The following is a 26,106-nucleotide window of genomic DNA, read 5'->3' on the forward strand; positions in this document are numbered from 1 at the left end:
AGCTGGGGCAGATACCGCAGGGTGTCGGCTGTCATTTACAGATGACACCAGTGGGAATTTCAGCCGAGTGGCAGGTGATATACTTATTCCTCAGTGCCCTTAACCCCTTAGTGACCGGGCCAAATTTTTTAAATCTGAGCAATGTCACTTTGTGTTAATAACTCTAGAATGCTTCAACAAATCCCAGTGATTTTGAGATTTTTTTTTCGTGTCACATTATAATTTATGATAATGGTAAATTTAGGTCAATGTTTTATTTTTTTAAAACTATCAAATTTGACAATTTAAAAAAAGAAATTGCAATTTTCAAACGTTGTAGGAGTATCCCTTTAATCCAGATAGTCAATGGACATTAGCATGGACAAAGAGACGCAACAAAAACGCAGTAAATCCGCACCTAAACCTACGTTTTTACCCCAGATTCTTTCCTGCCAAGAAGATCAGGTTTTGCTGCGGAAAAAAAAGCAAAAATGCCCTGTGTGAACTTACCCTAAAGCTATTATTTGGCCATAAATTGTCATGGAAACCATCAAGACCACACAATCAAGATCTCATGGTGCCCATGGGGTTAAAGAGGAAACCCCCACACTCCGTTAAGCATTTATATGATGTAGCCATTATTTACCACAGCATCTAAGGGGTTAAACAACCATAGTCCGTGCCAACACTGATCGTGCAAGTTGCCAACTATAGTGTACAGCCGACAGCTGCTGGATTGTCACCTGTATGGGGAGGCTATTCTCTTATATCTCAGGTCAGTAAAAAGACGTATTGGCGGCGGTCATTAAGGGGTTAAATAGCAGCGCTGAGGAATAATGCCCCTTAACGTTCGCCCATAAAAGTTTATCAGTGGTTAAGGGGTTAAACACATGCTGCTAAAAATGAATGAAGAGAGAAAGCAGAGGTCTTCTAAGAGATGAATTCAGTAAGGAATCTGAATTGTAGATCCTTTTAATTCTTCTAATCCACATTTCGTCAGTACATATGGTATACTTTACCGTTCCAGGATAGCTACCTTGGTGATGAATTTAAGTCGCAGATTGATGTGGCGTTATCGCAAGACTCTACTTACCAGGGGGAGCGCGCCTATCAACTTGGAGGTGTGACTGGACTGTCACAGTACTAGTGTGTAAGTTACGATTTCTACCGAAGAGCAGATCTTTCAAGCGCTTATAGAGAACTAAACTTTCATTTTTTTTCCCCTTTAGATAATATTTTACATCATGGAAAGTTATGAAACTTTGCAAATCCTTTAACAACTGTCTTCAATCCTGCAAAAAGTGCTTACAATTAGTTTCCAAACTTATGCCTTTTCCCAGTTTAATTACTGTTTTTTCGGACTAAAAGATGGAAGAGGAAAAAAATTTGAAGCCAAAATGTGGTCAATTCTGTACTTAATATTCCCAGGGTAAATATGGTCCCCTCATCCCCATCCTGATACACATGGCCCCCCTCATCCCCATCCTGATACACATGGCTCCCCTCATCCCCATCCTTGTAAGCATGGCCCCCTCATCCCCATCCTGATACACATGGCCCCCCTCATCCCTATTCTTGTAAGCAATAGCCCTCTAATCCCTTTCCTGGTAAGCATGGCCCCCTCTTCCCTATCCTGGTAAGCATGGCCCTCTCATCCCTATCCTGATATGATTGGCCCCCACCCCTATCCTAGTATGCATGGCCCCATCAGAAATTAAAAAAAAATAATAATAATTACACCTACCTTCCCGGTGCTCCCTCATAGCATCTTGTTCTAATGCCAACAGCTGCTTTATTCTTGTAAGCAGCACATGGTAGGGACGTCATGGGCTGCTTGCAAGCTGAAGGGCAGCTGCCGGAATACTTGCTGCTCTGCACGCCTGGACTGTGTGCGTGGAGAGCAGTGAGTATTTAGCAGCGGGCACAGGAGTTAGCCGCAGCAGCCGGCTCCTGCCTCTGTGGCCCACTGCTCTGCCGATGCCGCTCTTCCACCTCCCCACCCTAGCCATAGCCGGTATAGCCAGACTATAAGACACATCCCCCAATTTCCTCCACATTTTTGGAAGAAAAATGTGCGTCTTATAGTCTGAGAAATACGGTACTTGCCTACTGCTGCATTGATATGAGAACCTACGCATTTGAAGTACAGATGATGGCAGTGAAAGGGTCAGCTCAGCACGTGTCTCTGCATGGGAGGTGACCCTTTATCTTCTGTATTTGTACAGAAATGAAAACAGTCTGATAGTTGCAGCTAAAGGCAGGCAATTAAGACTGGGGAAAAGCAAGGGTTTTGAAGCTACTTACATGCAAAAAAAAATTTTTTTTTACAGAAATGAAGAGAAAATCTTTAAGTTGATTTGCAAAGTTCCATAACTTAACATGCTGGACAAACAAAAAGTTAAAATAAAGTTTTGTGTTTTTAAGTCAAGAACTCCTTTCACATTGATCTACATTTTCTGATGGCAATAATTTTTTTGAGGTTGTCTGAAACATAACTGAATTTAATATTTAATGTGAAAAGAAAAAAATCCTAAGCACTTTTCTAATATACTTCAAGTAAAAAATAACTACTCATCTGACTCTACCTTCCTATTTGTTGTTTTTTTTTTCTCCCCTCACATCGGATGAAGTTTTGTTTAAAAAAAAAAAAAAAAAAAAAAGAGGGAAAAATGGGGATTTCTTTATTCTTCGTTGGGGGACACAGGTATGCTGCTAACACTAAGTAAAAAAAGTTGGCTCTTCCACCGACATACACAAAGCTCGTCAGTTTAAGCTTAAAGGGAACCTATCACCCTGTTTTTTAAAGATTATATAAAAAAAAGTGTGAAATAGGGGCAGAGCTGGGCTTTACATTACTGCCTTTTGGTGCCTTTACACCCCCGTTAGGCTGCCGAAATACCTTTGTGAAGTGTCCGTTTTGTCCTGTCACTCAAGTTGGTCAGGTCGGATGGGCGCGGGCATCCGCGCGTGCGCAGATGGCTATCGCGGCGGCCATTTTCGTGAAGCCGCGGCCAGCAGAGCGCCGCTTCTGCGCACGCGCGGCCAAAGCAAGATGGCCGCGCCCACCGACCACCAATGAAATAACGGACATCGCTGCTATTTTCACACCCCTGTGCAGGATTCGGGACCTTGGACATGCGCACACCACTACGCCACCAACGTAATGATGAGCCTGATCTGGGGGAGAAACAGCGCTGTGACCACGCCCATCCGACCTGACCAACTTGAGTGACCGGACAAAACGGCCACTTCACAAAGGTTTTTCGGCAGCCTAACGGGGGTGTAAAGGCACCAAAAAGGCAGTAATGTAAAGCCCAGCTCTGCCCCTATTTCACACTATTTTTATCTAATCTTTAAAAAACGGGGTGATAGGTTCCCTTTAAGGTACCTTCACACTACACGACTTTGCAGCGATAACGATAGCGATCCGTGACGTTGCAGCGTCCTGGATAGCGATATCGTTGTGTTTGACACGCAGCAGCGATCTGGATCCCGCTGTAATATCGCTGGTCGTTGCTGAAAGTCCAGAACTTTATTTGGTCGTCAGATCGGCGTGTATCGTCGTGTTTGACAGCAAAAGCAACGATACCAGCAATGTTTTACAATGGTAACCAGGGTAAATATCGGGTTACTAAGCGCAGGGCTGCGCTTAGTAACCTGATATTTACCCTGGTTACCATTGTAAATGTAAAAAAAAAAAAACAGTACATGCTCACCTTCTGATGTCCGTCAGGTCCCTGGCCGTCTGCTTCCTGCACTGACTGTGAGCGCCGGCCGGCCGTAAAGCACAGCGGTGACGTCACCGCTGTGCTCTGCTTTTACCTTACGGCCGGCCGGCGCTCACAGTCAGTGCGGGAAGCAGACGGCCAGGGACCTGACGGACATCAGAAGGTGAGTATGTGCTGTTTTTTTTTTTTACATTTACAATGGTAACCAGGGTAAACATCGGGTTACTAAGCGTGGCCCTGCGCTTAGTAACCCGATGTTTACCCTGGTTACCCGGGGACTTCGGCATCGTTGGTCGCTGGAGAGCTGTCTGTGTGACAGCTCTCCAGCGACGCTGCAGCGATCGGTATCGTTGTCGATATCGCTGCAGCGTCGCTTAATGTGACGGTACCTTTAGTGTCTGTAGGAGGCAGATCTGGATCTGGAGATCTGTCTTTTTTCCTACAGAGCTCTTTGTTTTTTTTCCACTAATCTTTTTCCTTTTTGTCTTCAAGGGCAGCAGGGTGTAATTTCCACTCTGCCTTCCCACTTACATGTGACAGAGAACAATGTGGCATCTCTACACTGTACACTTTCATCTCGCCAGGCAGAACCCTATTCCATGCCACTTCACTGAGTCCAGGGTGATTTTGTGGTGGCTGGTCCCTTGCCTTATTCCCCACCCTAGCCCCCTCCTCGGAGCGGGCTGTGAGGAAGACTGTGGTCCCTACCGCTTGTGACCTGACCCCTTTTCAGGAGTCGACACAGTCTGCTGCACAGTCAAGGACCATGACTGTGCGGGAAGGCGGACTCCTTATCAATACCAGGAACCCCCCTTACTCTCAAGGGGGGCCCCTGATGCCGTCCTCAAGAGTGTGAAGAAGGAATCAAGACTCGCCTATCAGGTACTGTCCCTCTTCCTTCACTCCAGGAGGTCCCACATGGGTGTCCTCCCCTAGCGAGAGTGACCGGGGCACCAGCGTTTGCACACAGGTCGGTGCCCAACAGCCGTGCATCCCGGCTCTGTGCAGGTCCAGGCGCACTATCCAGCAAATGGTCCTTGAGGATGCACGCTGCTCAACAATTAAAAAATAAATAAATAAAGGCCGAAGTTACACCGTGTCCGAAGGAAAGGGGTTTTTTTTTGTTTGTTTGTTTTTTTTTCCAGTCCTGGGCCAAGACGGTTCCTGGCAGGCAGGGCACCGTCTCTGCTGCGGCCTGCCCCAGGAGGTGCTGGAAGCGCCGCGGCAGGTCCCACGTTGGTCTCTTCCCTGACACAGCCTTAGTGGGGCACCAGCACTTTCCCACAGGCTGGTACTAGATGTCCTGGCATTGTGCATGTCCAGAACCAGGACGCTATTCGGGAAATTGCACGCTAATGATGCGCTCCGGTGAAAAAGGATGCAAATCCCTGATCTCATTGACACGGATCGCAGCTGCTACACAGCTTGAGGTTGGCCAAGTACCGGCATGGGAGACTGGTTGGGCGCCAAGGATCAGTAGCAGGCATCAATGAGCTGTATCGGGTCCCCCATTTTAAATAGGGTCTGACCGCAGTAAGAGCACTTTGGCTCCAGCTCTCCTTCCCGTGTACAATGTAGGTACAGCAGCAGGGAAGAAGCAACAGGCCAACCAGTGGAGCAGAGAGGGTAGCGAGTGCACAGCTCCAGAGAGGAACAGTCTTAAAAATAAAAAAATAAATAAAAAATTACTTGGTCCATCCTCCGAATCTGTTACCGTTCAGTAAACAGCTGGTGATGAGTGATCCTCGTGAATGTTCACAGGCATACCTCTAACAAGCCTTGTTAATGGGGCTATTTCCTTGTTGTTTGTTGCTAGGAAAGGCTTAAAGTTAAATTGCCTCATGATACCTTATGGTGCCTCATTGTAAGGTACCAGTTGCATAACTGGTTAGGGTCTGACAGAACCAAGTTCACCAACTGTACACTGTGCAAGTCATGATTACCAAATTCAGGGGTAGCATTCGTACAGCCAATGGGGGCTTGGTCCAAACAAGTGCAGTTTTTATGTTCCTTCTACAAGTTGCACAGAGGTCATAATCATAAAATTTCTATCCTTCTCCAGCACTGACTGTGCAGGACAGACCCTGACTACTCATATACAGCTGAGTCAACCCCAGCTTGGGCAAACAAAATAGGGATTTTTGTGTACTCACCGTAAAATCCTTTTCTCCGAGCCATTCATTGGGGGACACAGACCGTGGGTGTATGCTGCTGCCACTAGGAGGCTGACACTAAGTAATACAAAGAAAGTTATCTCCTCCCCTGCAGTATACACCCCTCTGCTGGCTCTCAGCTTACCAGTTCGGTGCAAAAGCAGTAGGAGATCAATAACATATGAGAGTATAGTATGTCAAATCATATATGAGAGTATAGCACGTCAAATTATATATGTTATAAAACAACCGCAAGCTAATAACAGGGTGGGAGCTGTGTCCCCCAATGAATGGCTCGGAGAAAAGGATTTTACGGTGAGTACACAAAAATCCCTATTTCTCCTTCGCCTCATTGGGGGACACAGACCGTGGGACGTCCCAAAGCAGTCCCTGGGTGGGAACAACATCAGATCAGGCCCTGTGTAACCGCTACTTACAAGTGCGCCACTGCGGCCTGCAGAGTCCGCCTGCCCAGACTCACGTCTGCGGAAGACCGGAAAGTATAGTGCTTCAAGGGTGCATGCGGACTGGACGAACCCGTGAAGCTGACAGACGTGCTTTGTTGACGCCTGGTGTCTGGAACCCAAGAAACCTCGATTGATCGAGTGGAGTGAAAAAAAGGCTGAAGTCTAACACGGAAGGACTTCTGGATGTAAAGAATCCATCAGGCTTACATGGCCGAAGAAAAAACGGCTAAGGCCTTCCTGAAAAAAAGCGTCAAGAAGCCCAAATGAAGGTGTCCATCCTCTCGAAGGACGCTGTCCTCAGCACGTACCTACTCAGGGCTCTCACATTGTTCACGGTATGGGGAACCCATTCCGTTTTGTGGACTGGAGCCGAAAGAAGAGGGAAGAACGATACCCTCGTAACAGTGGAAGTACGATACCACCTTGGTAACAAGGGATGGGGATGGCTTGAGGACAACCTTGCCTAGATGGTAATGAAGGAAAAAATTTCTGAAGGAACAGAGCGGCCAGCTCCGAAGACTCGTCTAAATTGACTTGGACAGTGTAGATTTTCCAGGACCACTGGGGCCTTCCTGCTTCCTAAAGACCCTCGGAGCTAGTGGAAGAGGCGAAATGGAGCTGGTATCCGAGAAGAAAGAGTATGCACTGTGATGGATTTTGGGTCTCAAGACCGGACCATGAACTCGAGTGCATTTGCGTTCAGTCTGGACGCCATCCGATCTACATCTGGAGTGCTCCAGTGAAGGCAGATATGTTGGAAGACTTCCGGATGAAGTTCCCACTCGCTTGAGGCGAGACCCTGGCGGCTGAGGAAGAAAACTGCCGCCCAGAATTCTACTCCTGGGATGAGTACTGCCGAGACCACCGAGTGATAGATCTCGGCCCATGAGAGAGCGTGAGGTACGTAGGTGAAGGTGCCTGACCGCGGGTACCTGCTAGGTAATAGAGGTATTGCACAGCCGTGATAATATCCAACTGAATTTTGGATGGGGAGGACCTGTCAGAGGGCATTGGGCCTGCTGTAAGAGCAGAGGTACCGTTGGGATCCCAAGAAAAAAAGGGATCGGCTGGATTCCTGAGATAACCAGAGGCCTTGAGCAGGGTGGTGACGCTCTGTAGACACTAGCAACCATAGAATCGGGAGAAGGGATCTCCCCCGGACGAGAAAGATGCTCAGAGATTACCCTCTGGAAACCTGTTTGACCTGCAGAAAAAAACAAGCCGAGCGAAGGGAACTGCCTCCATTGCTATTATCCCACCAAAGGATCCTCACAGCAAATCAGAAGGAATGAGGGCAGGCACGGACCGGGGCTGAAAACCAGCCCTGTCTTGAGAACCTGCTTCTTTTAAAGACGTAGCAGAAGTGAGAGCCCACGACCAGACAGGCTGTTCTGGCATTTGCCAGAATTGCCGGATGGCCATTCCGACACGGTCACTCATCCCCACATTCCAAGTGCGGGGGGACATCCTGTTGAAGGATCACGGGCTTGTCTCAAGGGAGGATTCAAACCTCTGGGGGTGTCCAGGATCATCCTTAATAAGGATAGATGCCGGGCTGGAAATGAGTAAGACCTGTCTAAGTCTATCCCCCAACCCAAGTGAGGAAGGGTATCGTAAGGTATATATAGACGGGCTCAGCGTAATCCTGGAAGAATGGCTGGAAGACGACCAGATAGGGGAGGACGGCCACGCACCCAGAGTGCCAGAGGGACATGACCGCCACCATCATAATGGCGAACACTCTGGGAGCAGTAGCAAAGCCGAAAGGTAAGGTCGTGACTTGTGAAGGTAATCATCCCGAATGTTGATGGATGCCAGACAAAAAAAACAAACAAACAAAAAAAAAAACTCCACCCTTTCCCATTGAAGTGATGGCCGAGTGGAGGAACTCTATCCAAGAAGGAGGACCTTTTTGAGGCTTGTTAGAAGTTAGAGGTCCAGGATCGGTCTTACTTTTCGGTCCTCTTTTGAAACCAAGATCCCTTTGATCTAGACTGTCCTGGACAATCCTTCAACTGTTGGTTGGATCTATAGGACACTTGCGATCCTTTGTTCCTAGGTAGGGAACACCCAGTCCCACACAGCGACCACTCTGTAAGGGCATGATGTCAGAGGTTTTTTTTTGTTTGTTTTTTTAAGAACGCAGAGTATGCCTCTGTTCTCTGATCCATAAGCCCTTCTGAATGAAATGGCATTCGCTGCAGACAGCGCCCACAACTAGCCGCATTGAAAGAGGCGTGTACCACAAAGCCTCCCACTCACGGGATTTGATTGGCCAGCTGTACTGTTTCCGGAAAGAGAGAACTAATCTGAATCAAATAAATATAGACCAACACTGGAACCATTGGTAACAAAAGCAATACAGACTAAACACCCTGTGGTGGGGTGAATAGCACATTTACATAGGACACTCCTATGTGTTGCGGACACTACTCCAAATTTTTTCTGTTATTGTGAAGCAAGGTAGCTAAGGTCTCCGGCCAGTAGACCATTGGTCTGGCAACCAGTGCGGGCTAAGGAAAGGTAAAGCGCTGAACTCGAGACCGCAAGACAAAACGAGTCATTGTCTGACAGTCCATGGTATTTTTAAAAGATGATCCATCGGGCAGGGATACTGGTAGGTATACCACAGAAGTTAAGCTGCCAGGTAGCAAAGTGCGTGGCTGCATCCGCCACAGAGAGGAAAACAAGCCATCTCCTGAGTTACTGCCGTCATTGAACGTGCAGAGATAAAAGGAAGAACTCTCAATCCACCAACCCCTTAACAGGGGGGTGGAGAGGAATCGTCCGCCACCACGCATTGTCCGTTAAATAGTGGCGATGCAGAGGGGAACTGCTCGGACGTCAAAAGGAGGGCATCTGTACATCCACAGAGTTCAAGTCCCCGGGAGGACCGGATTGGCATTAGGCCCAGCTGTAGAAGAGTATACGTGGAGGTGACACTCCATGTGCCCATTTGATGATGGTGTGAGGAGATCGGTGTCCTTTGAAGGACCCGTCGCCCAGAGAACACGTGGAAACGACACTGTATGTGCTAATTTGATGATGATGATGTGAGGAGATCGGTGTCCTTTGAAGGACCCATCGCCAAGAGTCTACGTAGAGGCGACACTCCGTGAGCTCATTTGATGATGGTGTGAGGAGATCGGTGTCCTTTGAAGGACCCGTCGCCCAGTGTATACGAGGAGGCGACGCTCCATGTGTTGATTTGATGATGGTGTGAGGAGATCGGTGTCCTTTGAAGGACCCGTCGCCGTTAAAAAAAACAAATCAGGCATGGCATCTGGTGTCGCTTGAAGAGGCTTCTGTTTCTAGAGCAAGACCATTGCGATTGCTCATGGTAAGGCCGGAATCCTGGACTCCCATGCTGTATAAACACCAGTGTTTTTCACTGCGCTACTATGGCGCTTGCCAGTGAATCGCTTATCCGGACGCTCGCTGTCCAGGAAAAAAGGGCAAATGCACTATTAGGGAGTTTATCTCCGTTTGGAGGAAACGATCTAGAGCAGAAACATAGTCCTTGTGAATCGACAGAGATTGGTTGATGGCCAAAATAGGTGAATTCAGCTTGTGCTGAGGCATTTGAGAGGTCATCTCCGATTCAGATGCGGATTTTAGTTCCCAGCAAATCATTGGTGAGGGAAATCAAGAAGCGAAGCTCCCGTTTTCTAGACGCCTGTACGTTTAAAATATTTGTGGCCTGCTAGCCGACGGCCCCCGTGTAGGAGAGGAACCATTTGTATTGGTCCTGCGAGCACTCCGAACCACAGCGGGTTCAAATAGGGGTAAAATCACTTGGTCAGAGAAGCCGCGGATTGCGGCGGTGGCGAACTCAGAGGAACTAGGTATTCTGGGAAAAAAGACTAGGATCGGCGGCGGCGGAAGGCTCCTGCGCTCATTTGAACTAAATATTCTGACCAACTTCGGCTGGTTATGAGCGTTTCAGACCATGCTGGTGATGTGCATTTAAGACCAGGGAAAGCTGGACCTGTGCCTTTAAGACCAGTGAATGCTGGTCATGTACCCTTAAGACCAGGGGATGCTGGTGGTGTAACCTTAAGACCAGGGATGCTGGTGAAGTACCTATAAGACTAGGGGTTGCTGGTCCGGAGCTTTTAAGACTAGCTCTAGGACCAGGGAATACTGGACAATAGCGTTCATGATGGTCGTGCGTTTATGATTTTTTTTTTTTTTAATCCATTATCCACCTCTGCTGCCGGAGGGGGTTGTGGGGAAAGGAGAGCGGGGGGAGAGGTGGAGCGGCGTCTCCCTACCCTGTTCCTGAATCCCCCGTCAGCGGTGGATTAGACTCTCCAGCGCTGAAAAACACCTCCGGGACCGATGCAGCAGCCGCTTCCGGATATACACAGCTCGTGTCCGGAAGCGGCAGGGAGATGAACATGGCCGCCGAGAATATGGCGCGTTCTCGTCCAGAGCGAGAAGCGCCTGAACAGGGGGGCGGAGCCTAAGCGCGCGGCCTAGCATGGGCGGAGACTCTGGGTTGCGGCCTACCTGAAGCCGGGGGTTAAATTTTTGGTGCCGGCCGAGAGAGTAAGAAGGGGAAAAAGGGAGAAAAACCACCGGTTGCGCAGAGCCCTCCAGCCGCTCAAATCCCAGCACTTACCTAGGAATCTGCCACAAGGCGGAGTATGCAGCTCTGTTCAGCAGGTCATTAAGAAGGGAACCTCTGCTGTCGCTGCTGTTTTGGACGGTGCAGGGATAGAGAGAACCTCAATCCATCGTCCCTTTAGCAGGGAGGTGGAGAGGTACCGTCTGCCTCCTTGTACCATCCGCTTTTTATAGTGGTGGTGCAGTGGGGGCTGCTCGGACGCCACGCTGTAGAGTGCCTCTGAACAGCCGAGGGTAAAACCTGGTGGGCAGGGCTGAATGTCCGGCAATAGGCCTGGCTGCAGAAGAGGATACTGGAGGTGCCACTCCAGTGCTCGTCTGATAAGGAAGGGGGGAGATCGGTGCCCTTGAAGGGGCCCGTCGCCCCTAGAATCAGCTCAGGCAGTGGCTTCCCACGTCGCAGGAGAGGATACGGAGAGGTAAAACTCCCGTGCTCGCCTGTTGTTGGTTCGGGGAGATCGGAACATGAAAGAATCCGTCACCCCCTTCGTCCGTTGTAAAAGGTAAAAGTAAAAAGAATTATTTGGGTCTGAATAGCAGACCCGTCCATGTGCCTCCTACGGACACTAAGCAAGAACTGGTTAGCTGAGAGCCAGCAGAGGGGTGTATACTGCAGGGGAGGAGCTAACTTTCTTTGTATTACTTAGTGTCAGCCTCCTAGTGGCAGCAGCATACACCCACGGTCTGTGTCCTCCAATGAGGCGAAGGAGAAACAGCATTTATCCAGGGCAACCAATGATACTCACAGTTCTTTGCATATGACCCTGTGCAGACTCCTCCCAAGTGGAGTCTCTGGCCTGTCTTGCTGTTTAGCTCCAAGACACATGCAGTCTGCTCTGCTTTGCTTTCCAGCAGTCTGGCTCCCTAGGTGCCTTAAGTAAGACCCTTTAGGCTATGATTCAACCCAGTTCTTCCTGGGTTTGCTACAACCTGAAGGGGCTGTACAGATTCCTGACTTGGGTAGTTTAGAATGGAGGCTATTAAACCTCTGGTTCCAGATTGCTGTATATGAGTCTAGGAGGTAAAGAATGTGCATAATCATGTTCCAATGCACATGAAACACCAAATTTCCGGAGGATAGTTCTCAGCATAAAAAGGAGTAATGTTGTCAATTGTGCCCTTAAGGCTTTAGGGAGATTATAGTAGTTATGACAACGTGCTAATCGAAGGAGGAAGCATTAGCGATGCCTTACCTTGATTATTTCGGGATCATGGGCAGATCCGTTGAGCGCTGCAGAACTTGGTTGGCAGAGTTGGGGACAACCTTGACAGTTAGGTTGTCTACTTTTTAATTATTATTATTTAAGAGTTAGAAACTGAGTGTAGGTCTTTCCTTGTCTTCTCATAAACTCGGGGAGTCATAGTTGTTGTCTCCCAGGGGGTAAAAGGTGTCCTTCGAAGTGTCAAAATTAATAAGCAGTCTGACCACACCTCTAAGGAAGGCAGTATCACTGTTAGAAACTAACCTCCAGTTGTAGAATGGTCACAGATATCCACCTGTGTTGCAATGAAAGATTCAATTCCTTTTAAACCTAAAGAAGCCTAAGCAGTATATAACAAAGCTCCTTTCATCTAAGTTACATCGTTACAAAGTAACGATGTAAATGTATTGTCATGCAAACAGAGTAATTGTAGCTTACATAAACTATTAGGTTCTACTCTAAGGGTACCGTCACACATTGAAATTTCCATCGCTACGACGTTACGATTCGTGACGTTCTAGCGATATCGTTACGATATCGCAGTGTCTGACACGCAGCAGCGATCAGGGATCCTGCTGAGAATCGTACGTCGTAGCAGATCGTATGGAACTTTCTTTCGTCGCTTGATCACCCGCTGACATCGCTGGATCGTTGTGTGTGACAGCGATCCAGCGATGTCATCGCTTGTAACCAGGGTAAACATCGGGTAACTAAGCGCAGGGCCGCGCTTAGTAACCCGATGTTTACCCTGGTTACAAGCGTAAACGTAAAAAAACAAACCGTACATACTCACCCGTCGGTGTCCTTCAGGTCCCTTGCAGTCTGCTTCCTGCTCTGAGTGCCGGCCGGAAAGTGAGAGCAGATCACAGCGGTGCTGCGCTCTGCTCTCAGTGTACGGCTGCACTCAGAGCAGGAAGCAGACTGCAAGGGACCTGAAGGACACCGACGGGTGAGCATGTACTGTTTGTTTTTTTACGTTTACGCTGGTAACCAGGGTAAACATCGGGTTACTAAGCGCGGCCCTGCGCTTAGTTACCCGATGTTTACCCTGGTTACCCGGGGACTTCGGCATCGCTCCAGCGCCGTGATTGCAACGTGTGACCGCAGTCTACGACGCTGGAACGATGATCATACGATCGCTGCGACGTCACGGATCGTGCCGTCGCAGCGATGAAAATTTCAATGTGTGACGGTACCCTAAGATCCTTAATGGCAGGTTTGATCAGTTCAGGTTGTGGAGTCTCACCCTTTATCTTAACAGCATCTCATATAAAGTGGGAAGAGAATTGCAAGCATACCTCTACCAAGCATTTGAAGGAACACTTGGTTTCGGCCTCAGACAAGATAGTTTTGCTTGAAACATCCCTGCTAGTAGCCTTACCATCGGCCCGTAGAATAAGTGACATCCAAGCTTTATCAGCAGATCCTCCATTCACTTTGGTTCTGAATCATAGGATAGTTTTGAAATTAGACCCAGGTTATCTCCCTAAGGTAGTGTCAAAATTCCATAGGTCGCAAGAGATTGTTTTGGCATTTTCCTGCTCTAATCCTAGGAATCCTAAGTAAGATTAAGCTACATACCTTAGATGTCAGCAGGTGTTTACTGCGGTATTTAACAATCACAGAACCTTGGAAGAAAGATCGAGATTTTTTTTTGTATCTTTTCAGGGGTCTAGTCAGGGGCCTTGGTGTTAAACGGGACCTTAGCAAGATGGGTCAGAGAGGCTATTAAATGAGCTTGTGTGTAGGTAGGGCTGTTCCAGAATGTCTGAGGGCGTCCACTACACAGGAGCAATGGCTGTATCCTGGGCGGAGAAGGCGGATGTCTTCATTGACCAGACCTGTAAGGTCGCCATGTGGTCGTCTCCATCTACCTTTTATAAGTAATGTAGACTGCATTCCTGTTCTCATGTTTGGTCACTGTGCTCTGCTGATCTCATGCTGTGGTCCCTCCCTAATATATGATTAATTCTCTGTAATTCTCTCATTGGTGCGGTCATGAGTGACAGAAAAACACGTTTATTACGGTACTTACCAGTAATGTGTTTTCGGAATCCATGACAGCACTATTATATTCTCTCCCTTTACTAAAACCATAACCTTCTGGTTGGTGGGTGCTTTTTTTTTTTCTTATACACTCCTTTGGTGTTGGTGAAAGTTAGTTAAAAATAGAGATATATGTTTATATGCAGGTATGTACGCCAACCTGGGAGTTCCTCTTGTGCTTTGTAAACCAACTGATGCGGAGAGTGTTACCACCCTTTTTATCTTGAAGGTTTCCTGTCCTTGAAGGTCGTATCCCCTCTCTCATTGGTGGTCTCATGGGTTCCGAAAAAATACATTACCTGAAAGTAATATACGTGTTTCTTCCCTATGCCCTCCCGCCTTTCTTTGCGCGACATCCTTTCACTCACTATATTGTTTTTAAAAAATCCATTAACGGCACGCTCTGGCCAGCCGTCCTATCATCTGCGAGGCTTTGGCACTCCCACTTCTCTCTTCCTATCGGCGACGCAGGTTCATAGCCATGAGTCATGGCCTGCCTGCCCTGCTCCTTCCTCCCTCTCTGTCTGTCAGGACGCCGGTATCGTCGATGTTTTCCTCTGGCTGCAGCGCTCTGATCCGCATCGCACAGGATCTCCCATCTGCCGGACTCTGGCACAGAACGGTGCTTCCTTCCACAGCACCTGGCTTCAGTCAGCATCCAACCGCAGCTGTTCCCCTGCAGACCAGCCTTTTCTCTCAGCGCCTCCCTGCACAGCGCTGTCCTGGGACCTCTGGATCACCGTTCCTCCAGGACCGTGTAGGCTCTGTCCAGGCTACTTTTTTTCTTGCTGGGCGCCCTCATCAGCAGTATACCCCAGGCCTTCACAAATGCCCAGACCTGGGGAGTCTCTCTCCCGTCCCCCACTATCATTCACTGTGCCTGCGCCATTTGAAAAAGAAAGTGGCCCACACGTCATGCTTTGGCCTTCTGCCAAACTTGCACTCCTCCTACCTTACTGGCATCACGGGAACCCCCCATGAGGAGTCAACACCCAGCCACCCAGAGTGGGCTGTGGCTATCTCCCAGTCTGTCGGACCTCACCAGGGTTTCTCAGTGCATGGCCCAGGTCCTCGAACATCTGCCCGCTGCCACCAGTGCTCCGATCGCTCCTCAGGACGATTCGCAGGCACCCCTTTACCACTCTCACAAAGGAAGATCAAGAGTTAGATCTAAGAAGCAGACATTATTCAAACTCTGCATCCAACACTCCAGCCTGTCCACATCCTCCAGGTTATACTCGATGTCCCATGCCTCCTCCCTGGAGGTGGTCCTGGTGTCCGACTCTTATTTCAGTTCAGATTCTGAGCACATCAATATCCAGCATATGGTTGACTGCCTTATATCTGTAGTAAACCAAACCCTTAATGTTAAGGAAGATGAGGGTTCTCCTCAGGATCATTCCATCTCCTTTAAGAGAGTGAAACGCCCTTCCCGACGTTTTCCAATCATGAGTCATTTGAAGGGATATTCGTGAAACACTGGGAACATCCCAAGAAACGCTTCTCAGGTAAGAAACGGATGACTATCCTATATTAACTTAGTGACAAGTTCAGCATGAATGTGTCAGTCACTGGCTGTTGGTCCCCCATCGCACCACTGTCCGCCAAGACAGTTTTGTCTCTTCCCAACGGCTCATGTCCTAAGTACTCCACTGACACTGGTTGTGAGATTAGCCAAATATGCCTTCGAGGCTGCTTGCGCATCCCTCTGCCCTGCATTTGCTTCCACATGGGTGGCCAAATCGGTTTCCGCCTTAGCAATACTTCTCCAGTTGGGCATACTACAACCCCTTGCAAAAATTATGGAATCACCGGCCTTGGAGGATGTTCATTCAGTTGTTTAATTTTGTAGAAAAAAGCAGATCACAGACATGGCACAAAACTAAAGTCATTTCAAATGGCAACTTTCTGGCTTTAAGAAACACAAAGAAATTAAGAACAAAAAATGTGTTGTCAGTAATGCTTACTTTTTAACCAAGCATAGGGGAAAATTATGGAATCACTCAATTCTGAGGAAAAAATTATGGAATCATGAAAAACAAACAAACAAAAAAACACTCCAAAACATCACTAATATTTTGTTGCACCACCTCTGGCTTTTATAACAGCTTGCAGTCTGAGGCATGGACTTAATGAGTGTCAAACCATACTCTTCATCAATCTGGCTCCAACTTTCTCTGATTGCTGTTGCCAGATCAGCTTTGCAGGTTGGAGCCTTGTCATGGACCATTTTCTTCAATCCACCAAAGATTTTCAATTGGATTGAGATCCGGACTATTTGCAGGCCCTGACATTGACCTTATGTGTCCTTTTTTTCAAGGAATGTTTGCACAGTTTTTGCTCTATGGCAGGATGCATTATCTTGAAAAATTATTTCAGCATCCCCAAACATCCTTTCAATTGATGGGATAAGTGTGCATTTATTGAAGATGTAATGACCGCCATCTCCCCAATGCCTTTACCTGACATGCAGCCCCATATCATCAATGACTGGGGAAATTTGCATGTTCTTTTCAGGCAGTCATCTTTATAAATCTCATTGGAACGACACCAAACAAAAGTTCCAGCATCATCACCTTGCCCAATGCAGATTCGTGATTCATCACTAAATATGACTTTCGTCCAGTCATTCACAGTCCACGATTGCTTTTCCTTAGCCCATTGTAACCTTGTTTTTTTCTGTTTAGGTGTTAATGATGGCTTTCGTTTAGCTTTTCTGTATGTAAATCCCATTTCCTTTAGGCAGTTTCTTTCAGTTCATTCACAGACGTTGACTCCAGTTTCCACCCATTTGTTCCTCATTTGTTGTGCATTTCCTGTTTTGGAGACATATTGCTTTAAGTTTCTGGTCTTGACGCTTTGATGCCTTCCTTGGTCTACCAGTATTGTTTGCCTTCACAAAAACCTTCCCATGATGTTTGTATTTGGTCCAGATTTTAGACACAGCTGACTGTGATGCGTGATGATTTACCCTCTAAGAGTTTGGTAAGCCTCTCCTTTGTTTCAATTGACCTCTCATATGTTGGAGCCATGATTCATGTCAGTCCACTTGGGGCAACTACTCTCCAAGGTGTGATCACTCCTTTTTAGATGCAGACTAACGAGCAGATCTAATTTGATGCAGGTGCTATTTTGTGTATGAAAATGTACAGGGTGATTCCATAATTTTTTCCTCAGAATTGTGATTCCATAACTTTTTCCCTATGCTTGGTTAAAAAAAGTAACCATTACTGACTACCATATTTTTTATTCTTGATTTCTTTGTGTTTCTTAAAGCCAGAAAGTTGCCATTTGAAATTACTTTAGTTTTGTGCCATGCCTGTGATCTGCTTTTTTTTCTACAAAATTTAAACAAGTGAATGAACATCCTCCAAGGCCGGTGATTCCATAATTTTTGCCATGTGTTGTATCATCTGCTCCTCCTGATGAGCTGGCCGACCTAGCTGACCAGATCGCTCACATGGAGAAGTACTTGCTCACCGCATCTTTAGATATTCTCGGAGTTCTCTGGCTCAATGCCTGGAACGTGGATTCAGCCTCCAAGAAGTTTTACTAATGTTTCAGGGGACAAGACACGTTGGCGCCAAACTCGATCAGATCATTTTTGAGTGTACCTCTCTTCCATAACCCAAGCCCAAGTGCCCATTTCCAAGGAACCGTTATCTTCAATTTTGTCCCTTTCGACACTTTCCATCCACAGGGAACTCTTCCCAGCAGGACTGTGTACGCCTGCCCAGTGGGTGAGACATAAGCCATGATTTAAGCCAGACCCTTATTGATGTCACTATCTAATAGATTTTCCTCGGCGAGGACTCTTCCATGGGTGAGAGGCCGATTTTCTTCTCTTCCGGGACACATGACTGTTGATAGTTTTCAACGCCTGGGTCAGAGAAAAAGTGACTTCCAGCTACAAAATAAGAGTTCTCTTCCCCTGGGAACCGTTTTTTCATGTCTCACCCGCCAAGACTTCCAGTTCGGGTCCCTGGTTTCTTTCAAGCCATTTCTTCCTCCAAGCAAAAGTCATCTTACCCGTTCCTTCCCCAAAAAACAAAAGTTTTTCTGGTTTGTAGTCCAATCTCAGTTGTCCCAAAGAAGGACGGTTCCCTCCTTCCTCATCTGGACCTCAAGCATCTGAACCGACGCATGCGTCTTCGCCATTTCCGAATGGAGTCCTTCCGCTCGGTTATTTCTTCGATGGAACCCAGAGAATTTCCTTGCTTGATGGACATTCAGGACACTAATCTCCACATCCCGATTTGTGGAAGCACTTTTTCTGCACACAACACAGGGCCGCTGGAACCTTCGGGAAGTTACCCTTCCAATCAATCTCTCTTCTACACTGGTTGGCATTCAGTCGGACAATGCCACGACTGTGGCATACATAAACCACCAGGGTGGAACACACAGCAGATCTATTCTGGCGGAGATATCCAGGATCATAGTCTGTACAGAAAATCATGTAACGGCAATCTCGGTGGTTCACATTCCTGGAGTACAAAACTGGGCTGCAGACTTTCTAACTCTCCAGGGTCTCTCCTCAGACAAGTGGTCACTCAACCAAATCTGTCAGAAGTGTGGAACCCCCGACGTAGATCTGAGGGTGTCTCGGATAAACCCCAAGGTGCCCCACTTCATAGCCAGGTCCCGCAATAGCCCAGGATGCCCTGGTCCTGTCTTGTTCTCTCTTTCGCCTTCCATATCTCTTCCCACCCCTCCTTTTTTTATCCCAAGGGTCATCAAGAAGATCAAGTCAGAGGGAGTAGTCATAGTTTTGGTGGCTCCAGACTGGCCTAGACAGGCCTGGTACACAGAGCTAGTAAACATACTCGCACACAATCCCTGGAAACCTCCCGACCTCTGTTCAGGGTCCCTCTTCCACCAGAATTGTCATTCACGGAGTTAAATAGCATGGCAGTTGAGGCCGCCGTTCTGAAGAAAGCTTGGTTTTCACCTCAGGTCATACAAACCATGATCAGTGCGAGAAGGCCGGCATCTTCTCGTATTTATCATAGAACCTGGAGGGCCTATTTCCGATTGGTGTGAAGACAATCCATTCTCTTCCCATGTCCTCCTTCTCACCCCCAGCTGTCCTGGCTTTTTTCGAGTCTGGCCTAGACTCCAAGCTTTCCCTCAGCACTCTTAAGGGTCAGGTCTCTGCCCTCTCAATTCAGTTTCAGAAGGAGCTGGCGTCTCAGCCCCAGGTCAAGACCTTCTTCAAGGGCGTTGCTCGTCTGGCTCCAACTTATCAGCCTCCGGTAGATCCTTGGGACTTTAACTTGGTCCTATGTGCCCTTCAGCATTCTCCATTCGAGGTCATCCTGTACCTTACAACTTCCCTTCTCTCCTGGAAGGTTGCTATCTTAGTGGCTATCACGTCTATCCCACAAGTTTTGGAACTGGCCGCTCTTTCCTGTTGTTCTCCTTTACTAGTTATCCATCAGGACAGGGTTGTTCTCAGAACGGTTATTTTGTACCTTCCGAAGGCAGTTTCTTTTTTCCATATCAATGAGGATTTCCTTTTGCTCTTTCCCAGTTCATACCTTGGAAAGGTCTCTCCACAAGCTGGATCTGGTCAGAGCTCTGTGCTTTTACCCCTCTATTACAGCTCCTTTTCGGTGCTCTGATTTTGTCATTCCTAAGGGTCGTCGTAAGGTTCTTCCAGCCTCTAAATCTACCATGTCTTGCTGGATTCGTTTAGTTATCTTGGAGGCATATCTTAAGGACAGACTACCCCCTCCGGGGGTAAGGGCTCACTCCACCCGAGCAGTGGGGGGCCTCCTGGGCCATAAGTTACTAGGCCTCTGCATCTTAATTTTGCAAGGCAGCTACCTTGTCTTTTGCAGATGGCGGTCATCCACCATCCGACCTGAGTTTTCAAGTTATTTTATTCCCTCCCTTGGGACTGCTTTAGGATGTCCCATGGTTGTCTGTTTACCCCCCCCCCCCAATGAAGCGATAAAGAAAGATGAATTTTTGGTACACACTTTCATATCTTTCTTAGACTTCATTAGGGGACACAGCACTCTCCCTGTTTTGTGCCTATGTTGGGCCTATGTGCCTTCCTTTAAGCCTGGTTTATTGATGTTTTGACTTCTCCTACTGCTTTTTCATTAACTGACCAGCTTTGTGTCTGTCGGTGGGTGTCTACTGCTGAGGAGCTAACTTATTTTGCCTAGTGGAAGCTTCCTAGTGAAAGCGGCATACACACATGGTTCCCTGTGTTCACCAATGAACGCTCCTATAGAGATGTTTAAAAAAGTGCTTAGTTATATTACGTAGAGAATTGTAATAAATTCAGTTAGGTTTCAGACAACACCTTAACATTTGTAGAATTAGAAATGTTCTTTATAATTTATATATTTCTCTTGATAAATAAGTGTTGTCACATACATAATTTCAATCAGTAAGGAATGAGTGTTTTTTTTTTTTCTTTCAGGTTGAAGACGAGCTAAGCCTGCGTGGAACTTAGTTCATCCACATTTTATTCTGAGTAATAAAAAATAAACGGATACCTGTTTTCCACTGCTAAAACTGAAGCACCACTGTGAGAGCAACAGGAGAGAGAGGAACGTGAGAGGGATAAAATATAAAAAAATCGAGAGAGCGAAAGCGAGCGAGACCACTGCAAGCACACAGAGGCGAGGAGAACGATAGGAGACGTGGCTATACATCCGAGAAGCCACATGCACCTTAACAGGATAGGTAGTAGATGGGAGTAACCATTGCCAATAAGTTACCGCTATAAAAATTTCAACATGCTAGACCTGTCTAGCCTGATCTGTAACTTGGGCATGGGCTGGCAGAACAGCTTTTGTTTTCCAGCTGGTTATGTACTGCTTTGGCACTATTTTATCAAAGCTGGAGGAAAACAGTCCCTTATCTCAGAGTTGTGTCTTTTAATACAGATTCTGTTGAGTCTGTTCATATTCTAGTTCCTTCAACACGAACCACAGTATTAATGAGAATTGAAGGTCAACTTTGAGATGCAGGTTTGATTTTCAAACAGGCTTTAAGAAACAGATGGTCTCCACCTTGTGCCCCTCTACCTAAAGGTTCTGTACTAGTTGGTTTTAAAACTTTCTAGAGCAACGAAGTGCTGGATGTATTTTCTTTTTCTTTTTTTATTCTGCTGGTTGCGGTGGACCGGAGTACTGCAAGACATGGTTGATGTCGTGGCAAGATAGAAACACCGCCACAAACAGGGACTTTCAGATGCAGCAAATGACTAGCCTCTCTTTCCTAAAGCAGTGTAGCAGAGCAATGGAGTATACAAACTCCCTTAAGGAGAGGGGTTTTTTCAGTGTTTTCTGTATGCTTTGATTGGCTACTGTCTGGACTTTACTCCACAAAACAAATCTTTGTTAGGCAAATCGTACGCTTGAAAAAGGGACAGATTTTTTCTGCCCTTCGGCACCCAGTTGTCAGGGAGAGACAAGCTAGCCTGCTATTGTGATTTTTTTTCTTTTCCCTCCCAGATATGGATCTAGTAGTGGAAACTGGGGATTATATAGGTTTGAAAGTCAAGTTTTCTTCATAGATTTTGAAACTGATTGAAAAGCAAACAGGTATGCAGGCGGAGTGGAAGGTGGCCTACAGTCGGTGTATGACTGGAAGAGCATTCAGTGAATGTCATCAAACTGAATGGACTTTGCCTTAGACCAGGGCAGTATAAGTGATTCGATTTGTTCTGCTCGAGGATCCACTGAGATCTATTAAACATGCAAGAATTGATACACATTTACCTTGCATTAATCCATGGTTTTATGGTAATGACATTACTACAGTCTTAAGAAATAAAATACATGGTATAAATAGCTTACAGTCCCACCCCTTACTATTCAGAGGCCATGAGCTTTACTTGGGCAGATGTGCGAAAAACAAAGTGTAGTTTCTATCCTCCTTAATTAGCTGTGGCTTGGTTTGCATATATGCACTGTTCCGTTGAGTTACTGTTAGCATAACTGCAGAAGTGTAGCTTTAGCCTTGTTCTATGTACTCAGCAATTTCTACACAACGTCGGCCACCTTCCTTGCCACAAGAAAAGGAGTTTTATCTAGCTATGCTGCCGAAGGGCTCTTTTCCTTTTAATTTTTTTTTTCTCCCTTACCCCTGCACTGCTTTCTTAGTAGATGAACTAAATATAAATTTTGAGATTCCTCTTCAGTAACATCAATATTTATTGTGCAAAGATGAATGAGTAGCCTGATCTTCTCATTTCTATTTTGCAGACTAAAAAGCATCTGCTGGCTTTCTTTGTTTTCCTGTAGAAATTAAAGTTTTTAATACCCAGGAATGCTTGTGCTAGCACAGTGTATTTTTGTTTTTCCTCTCCCATTAATTTGTTTTAATCATATTTGTCATTAATAAAATGATTAATAAAACGCCCTTGCAGTTATTGTGTTTTTTATGGCTTGCAGAACTTTTGTAAAGTATTACTTTTATCTAGATGCAGCTGAGCCCATCCATATGTTTGTAGTAATTAAAAGATTATTTTGCAAGTTCATATGTAATGTGTACAGTGTGTGTGTGTGTGTGTGTGTGTGTGTGTGTATAACTGGGTGTGCACAATGTCACAGGCTGCTCGAAACACTATTCGGTCTGGGCTGTTTACTATAATCCTACGGTACTGAATTCTGGTGGACTTGTTGGCATAACTATCTTGCACTTAAGTTCCCCATGTGCAGGGACTTTAATCAGGTCTTTACCAGTTTGCCTTCAATCCGTTATCGAACTCTGCAATACACAACCCATATTCATTCTTTTTAAACCTCAATGTTTTCTTTTTTTTCCCATAACCCAAATTATTGAACACTAGGGCAAATTCAGAGTGTGCATTTTAGTAAAAATCAAGTACGTAGTTCTTTGGTGGAGTGGCCATGCTGAAAGTCTCCATGCTTATTATATGATGCACTTCTATCACTCATTATATAACCTGTGCTAAACCCCATATGATATTCAATGAAGTCATTGTAAAATATTTGAGGTGGGAGTCATCTGGGTCTAAGAAACTCAATATTTTTCAAAGATGTCATTCTAAAATTATCTCCGTCAAACAAGCGCACCAGTTGTGTAACATTTTGCCTGTCTTTGCATTGTCACATTATGCATTTGCATAATTTGGGCACATTCAGGTAAACTTTTACGATCTTGAGATGGCACAGCCAGTGCTTCTTCATATCCTTTTTGTTCTTGGTTCTAAAAGGTCTTAAGAATATTAGATAAGTTTATATGTTTAGCCAATCCATCTTGGGCTCTGTTACAGGTCCTTTTGACTTTCGTTTGTCACAGATCCAGTATTTTAAAAAAGAAAAAAAACAAAACCTGGATAATATTCTAAACTAGTGTAACAATCGCAGTCACAGAGGTCGCGATTGAACTATGCAGGCCAGCGCAAACTTAAACTGGATGTGCGTCCAAATCTTGTATCGGGGCTCATTAGATTCTAGTTACGCCTCTGGTTATAAACAGGGCAAAACAATGCAAAAATAAAAACCTAAGTGGGCGATTCATTAAGAATGGCACGGCTCACGCCAGTATTAATGGAACGCTCACTGGGTTACACTGACCTGATTAAATGGAATCTGTCACCCCAAAATTGGCCTATAAGCTAAGGCTAAAGCTGAAGCACCCAGTAGTCTGATATGCCTCCAGGAGTTGACAATAGTAAGTCACATGATGTAAAGGGTGAATAAACTGTACTGGCTTGAAAGAAGATGAGGAAGCATCCCCTGAAGCCAATATCCCTTACCTGGAGAAGTCCCAGGGCAACTATTGTACTTCACTAGTACTTGATTTAATGGTATAAGGTACTCTGGGAAAACATGTTAAATGGTTTTCCCCACCAGCAAATATTTGGTTTCCGCTATTTGCCAGCTATAATCTCTCTGTCAAGGGACCAAAGTGATGGGTCAGGTAAAAAACCACCTCCTATAGGTCTGAGGCAAAATCCAGGGTGTAATCTGTCAGGGTGGATTGATTTAAATCACGCCGATTTAAATCATGATTTAAATCACGATTTAAATCAAAAGATTTTTTTCTATTTAAATCGGATCGATTTAAATCATGATTTTAATCATGATTTAACCCCTTAAGCCCCGAGGGTGGTTTGCACGTTAATGACCGGGCCAATTTTTACAATTCTGACCACTGTCCCTTTATGAGGTTATAACTCTGGAACGCTTCAACGGATCTTGGCGATTCTGACATTGTTTTCTTGTGACATATTGTACTTCATGTTAGTGGTAACATTTCTTCGATATAACTTGCGTTTATTTGTGAAAAAAATGAATATTTGGCGAAAATTTTGAAAATTTCGCAATTTTCCAACTTTGAATTTTTATGCCCTTAAATCACAGACATATGTCACACAAAATGCTTAATAAATAACATTTCCCACATGTCTACTTTACATCAGCACAATTTTGGAACCAAATTTTTTTTTGTGACGGAGTTATAAGGGTTAAAAGTTGACCAGCAATTTCTCATTTTTACAACACCATTTTTTTTTAGGGACCACATCTCATTTGAAGTCATTTTGACGGGTCTATATGATAGAAAATACCCAAGTGTGACACCATTCTAAAAACTGCACCCCTCAAGGTACTCAAAACCACTTTCAAGAAGTTTATTAACCCTTCAGGTGTTTCACAGGAATTTTTGGAATGTTTAAATAAAAATGAACATTTAACTTTTTTTCACACAAAATTTATTTCAGCTCCAATTTGTTTTATTTTACCAAGGGTAACAGGAGAAAATAGACCCCAAAAGTTGTTGTACAATTTGTCCTGAGTACGCTGATACCCCATATGTGGGTGTAAACCATTGTTTGGGTGCAGGGCAGAGCTCGGAAGGGAAGGAGCGCCATTTGACTTTTCAATGCAAAATTGACTGGAATTGAGATGGGACGCCATGTTGCATTTAGAGAGCCCTTGATGTGCCTAAACATTGAAACCCCTAACAAGTGACACCATTTTGGAAAGTAGACCCCCTAAGGAACTTATCTAGATGTGTGGTGAGCACTTTGACCCAACAAGTGCTTTACAGAAGTTTATAATGCAGAGCCGTAAAAATAAAAAATCATATTTTTTCACAAAAATGATCTTTTCACCCCCAATTTTTTATTTTCCCAAGGGTAAGAGAAGAAATTGGACCCCAAAAATTGTTGTGCAGTTTGTCCTGAGTACACTGATACCCCATATGTGGGTGTAAACCATTGTTTGGGCGCAGGGCAGAGCTCAGAAGGGAAGGAGCGCCATTTGACTTTTCAATGCAAAATTGACGGGAATTGAGATGGGACGCCATGTTGCGTTTGGAGAGCCCCTAATGTGCCTAAACATTGAAACCCCCCACGAGTGACACCATTTTGGAAAGTAGACCCCTTAAGGAACTTATCTAGATGTGTGTTGAGCACTTTGACCCAACAAGTGCTTCACAGAAGTTTATAATGCAGAGCCGTAAAAATAAAAAATCATATTTTTTCACAAAAATGATCTTTTCACCCCCAATTTTTTATTTTCCCAAGGGTAAGAGAAGAAATTGGACCCCAAAAATTGTTGTGCAGTTTGTCCTGAGTACACTGATACCCCATATGTGGGTGTAAACCATTGTTTGGGCGCAGGGCAGAGCTCAGAAGGGAAGGAGCGCCATTTGACTTTTCAATGCAAAATTGACTGGAATTGAGATGGGACGCCATGTTGCGTTTGGAGAGCCCCTAATGTGCCTAAACATTGAAACCCCCCACGAGTGACACCATTTTGGAAAGTAGACCCCTTAAGGAACTTATCTAGATGTGTGTTGAGCACTTTGACCCAACAAGTGCTTCACAGAAGTTTATAATGCAGAGCCGTAAAAATAAAAAATCATATTTTTTCACAAAAATGATCTTTTCACCCCCATTTTTTTA

General features: G+C 45.7%; 1 protein-coding gene across 2 annotated transcripts in view; it reads left to right on the forward strand.

Moving 5' to 3' along the window:
- The window catches only part of UPF1 (UPF1 RNA helicase and ATPase), a 101,774-nt gene extending 81,059 nt beyond the window's left edge, over positions 1–20,715 (forward strand). For both annotated transcript variants that reach the window (XM_077271693.1, XM_077271696.1), the window contains exons 23-24: positions 1,007–1,129; positions 20,641–20,715. In XM_077271693.1, the coding sequence (XP_077127808.1) occupies positions 1,007–1,126 (120 nt within the window). In that variant the 3' untranslated portion in view covers positions 1,127–1,129; positions 20,641–20,715. The remainder of the gene's footprint in view (positions 1–1,006; positions 1,130–20,640) is intronic.
- The last annotated feature ends 5,391 nt before the right edge of the window (positions 20,716–26,106 follow it).

The sequence above is a fragment of the Ranitomeya variabilis genome, chromosome 1, assembly GCF_051348905.1.
Source record: "Ranitomeya variabilis isolate aRanVar5 chromosome 1, aRanVar5.hap1, whole genome shotgun sequence".
NCBI classification, from domain to species: domain Eukaryota; kingdom Metazoa; phylum Chordata; class Amphibia; order Anura; family Dendrobatidae; genus Ranitomeya; species Ranitomeya variabilis.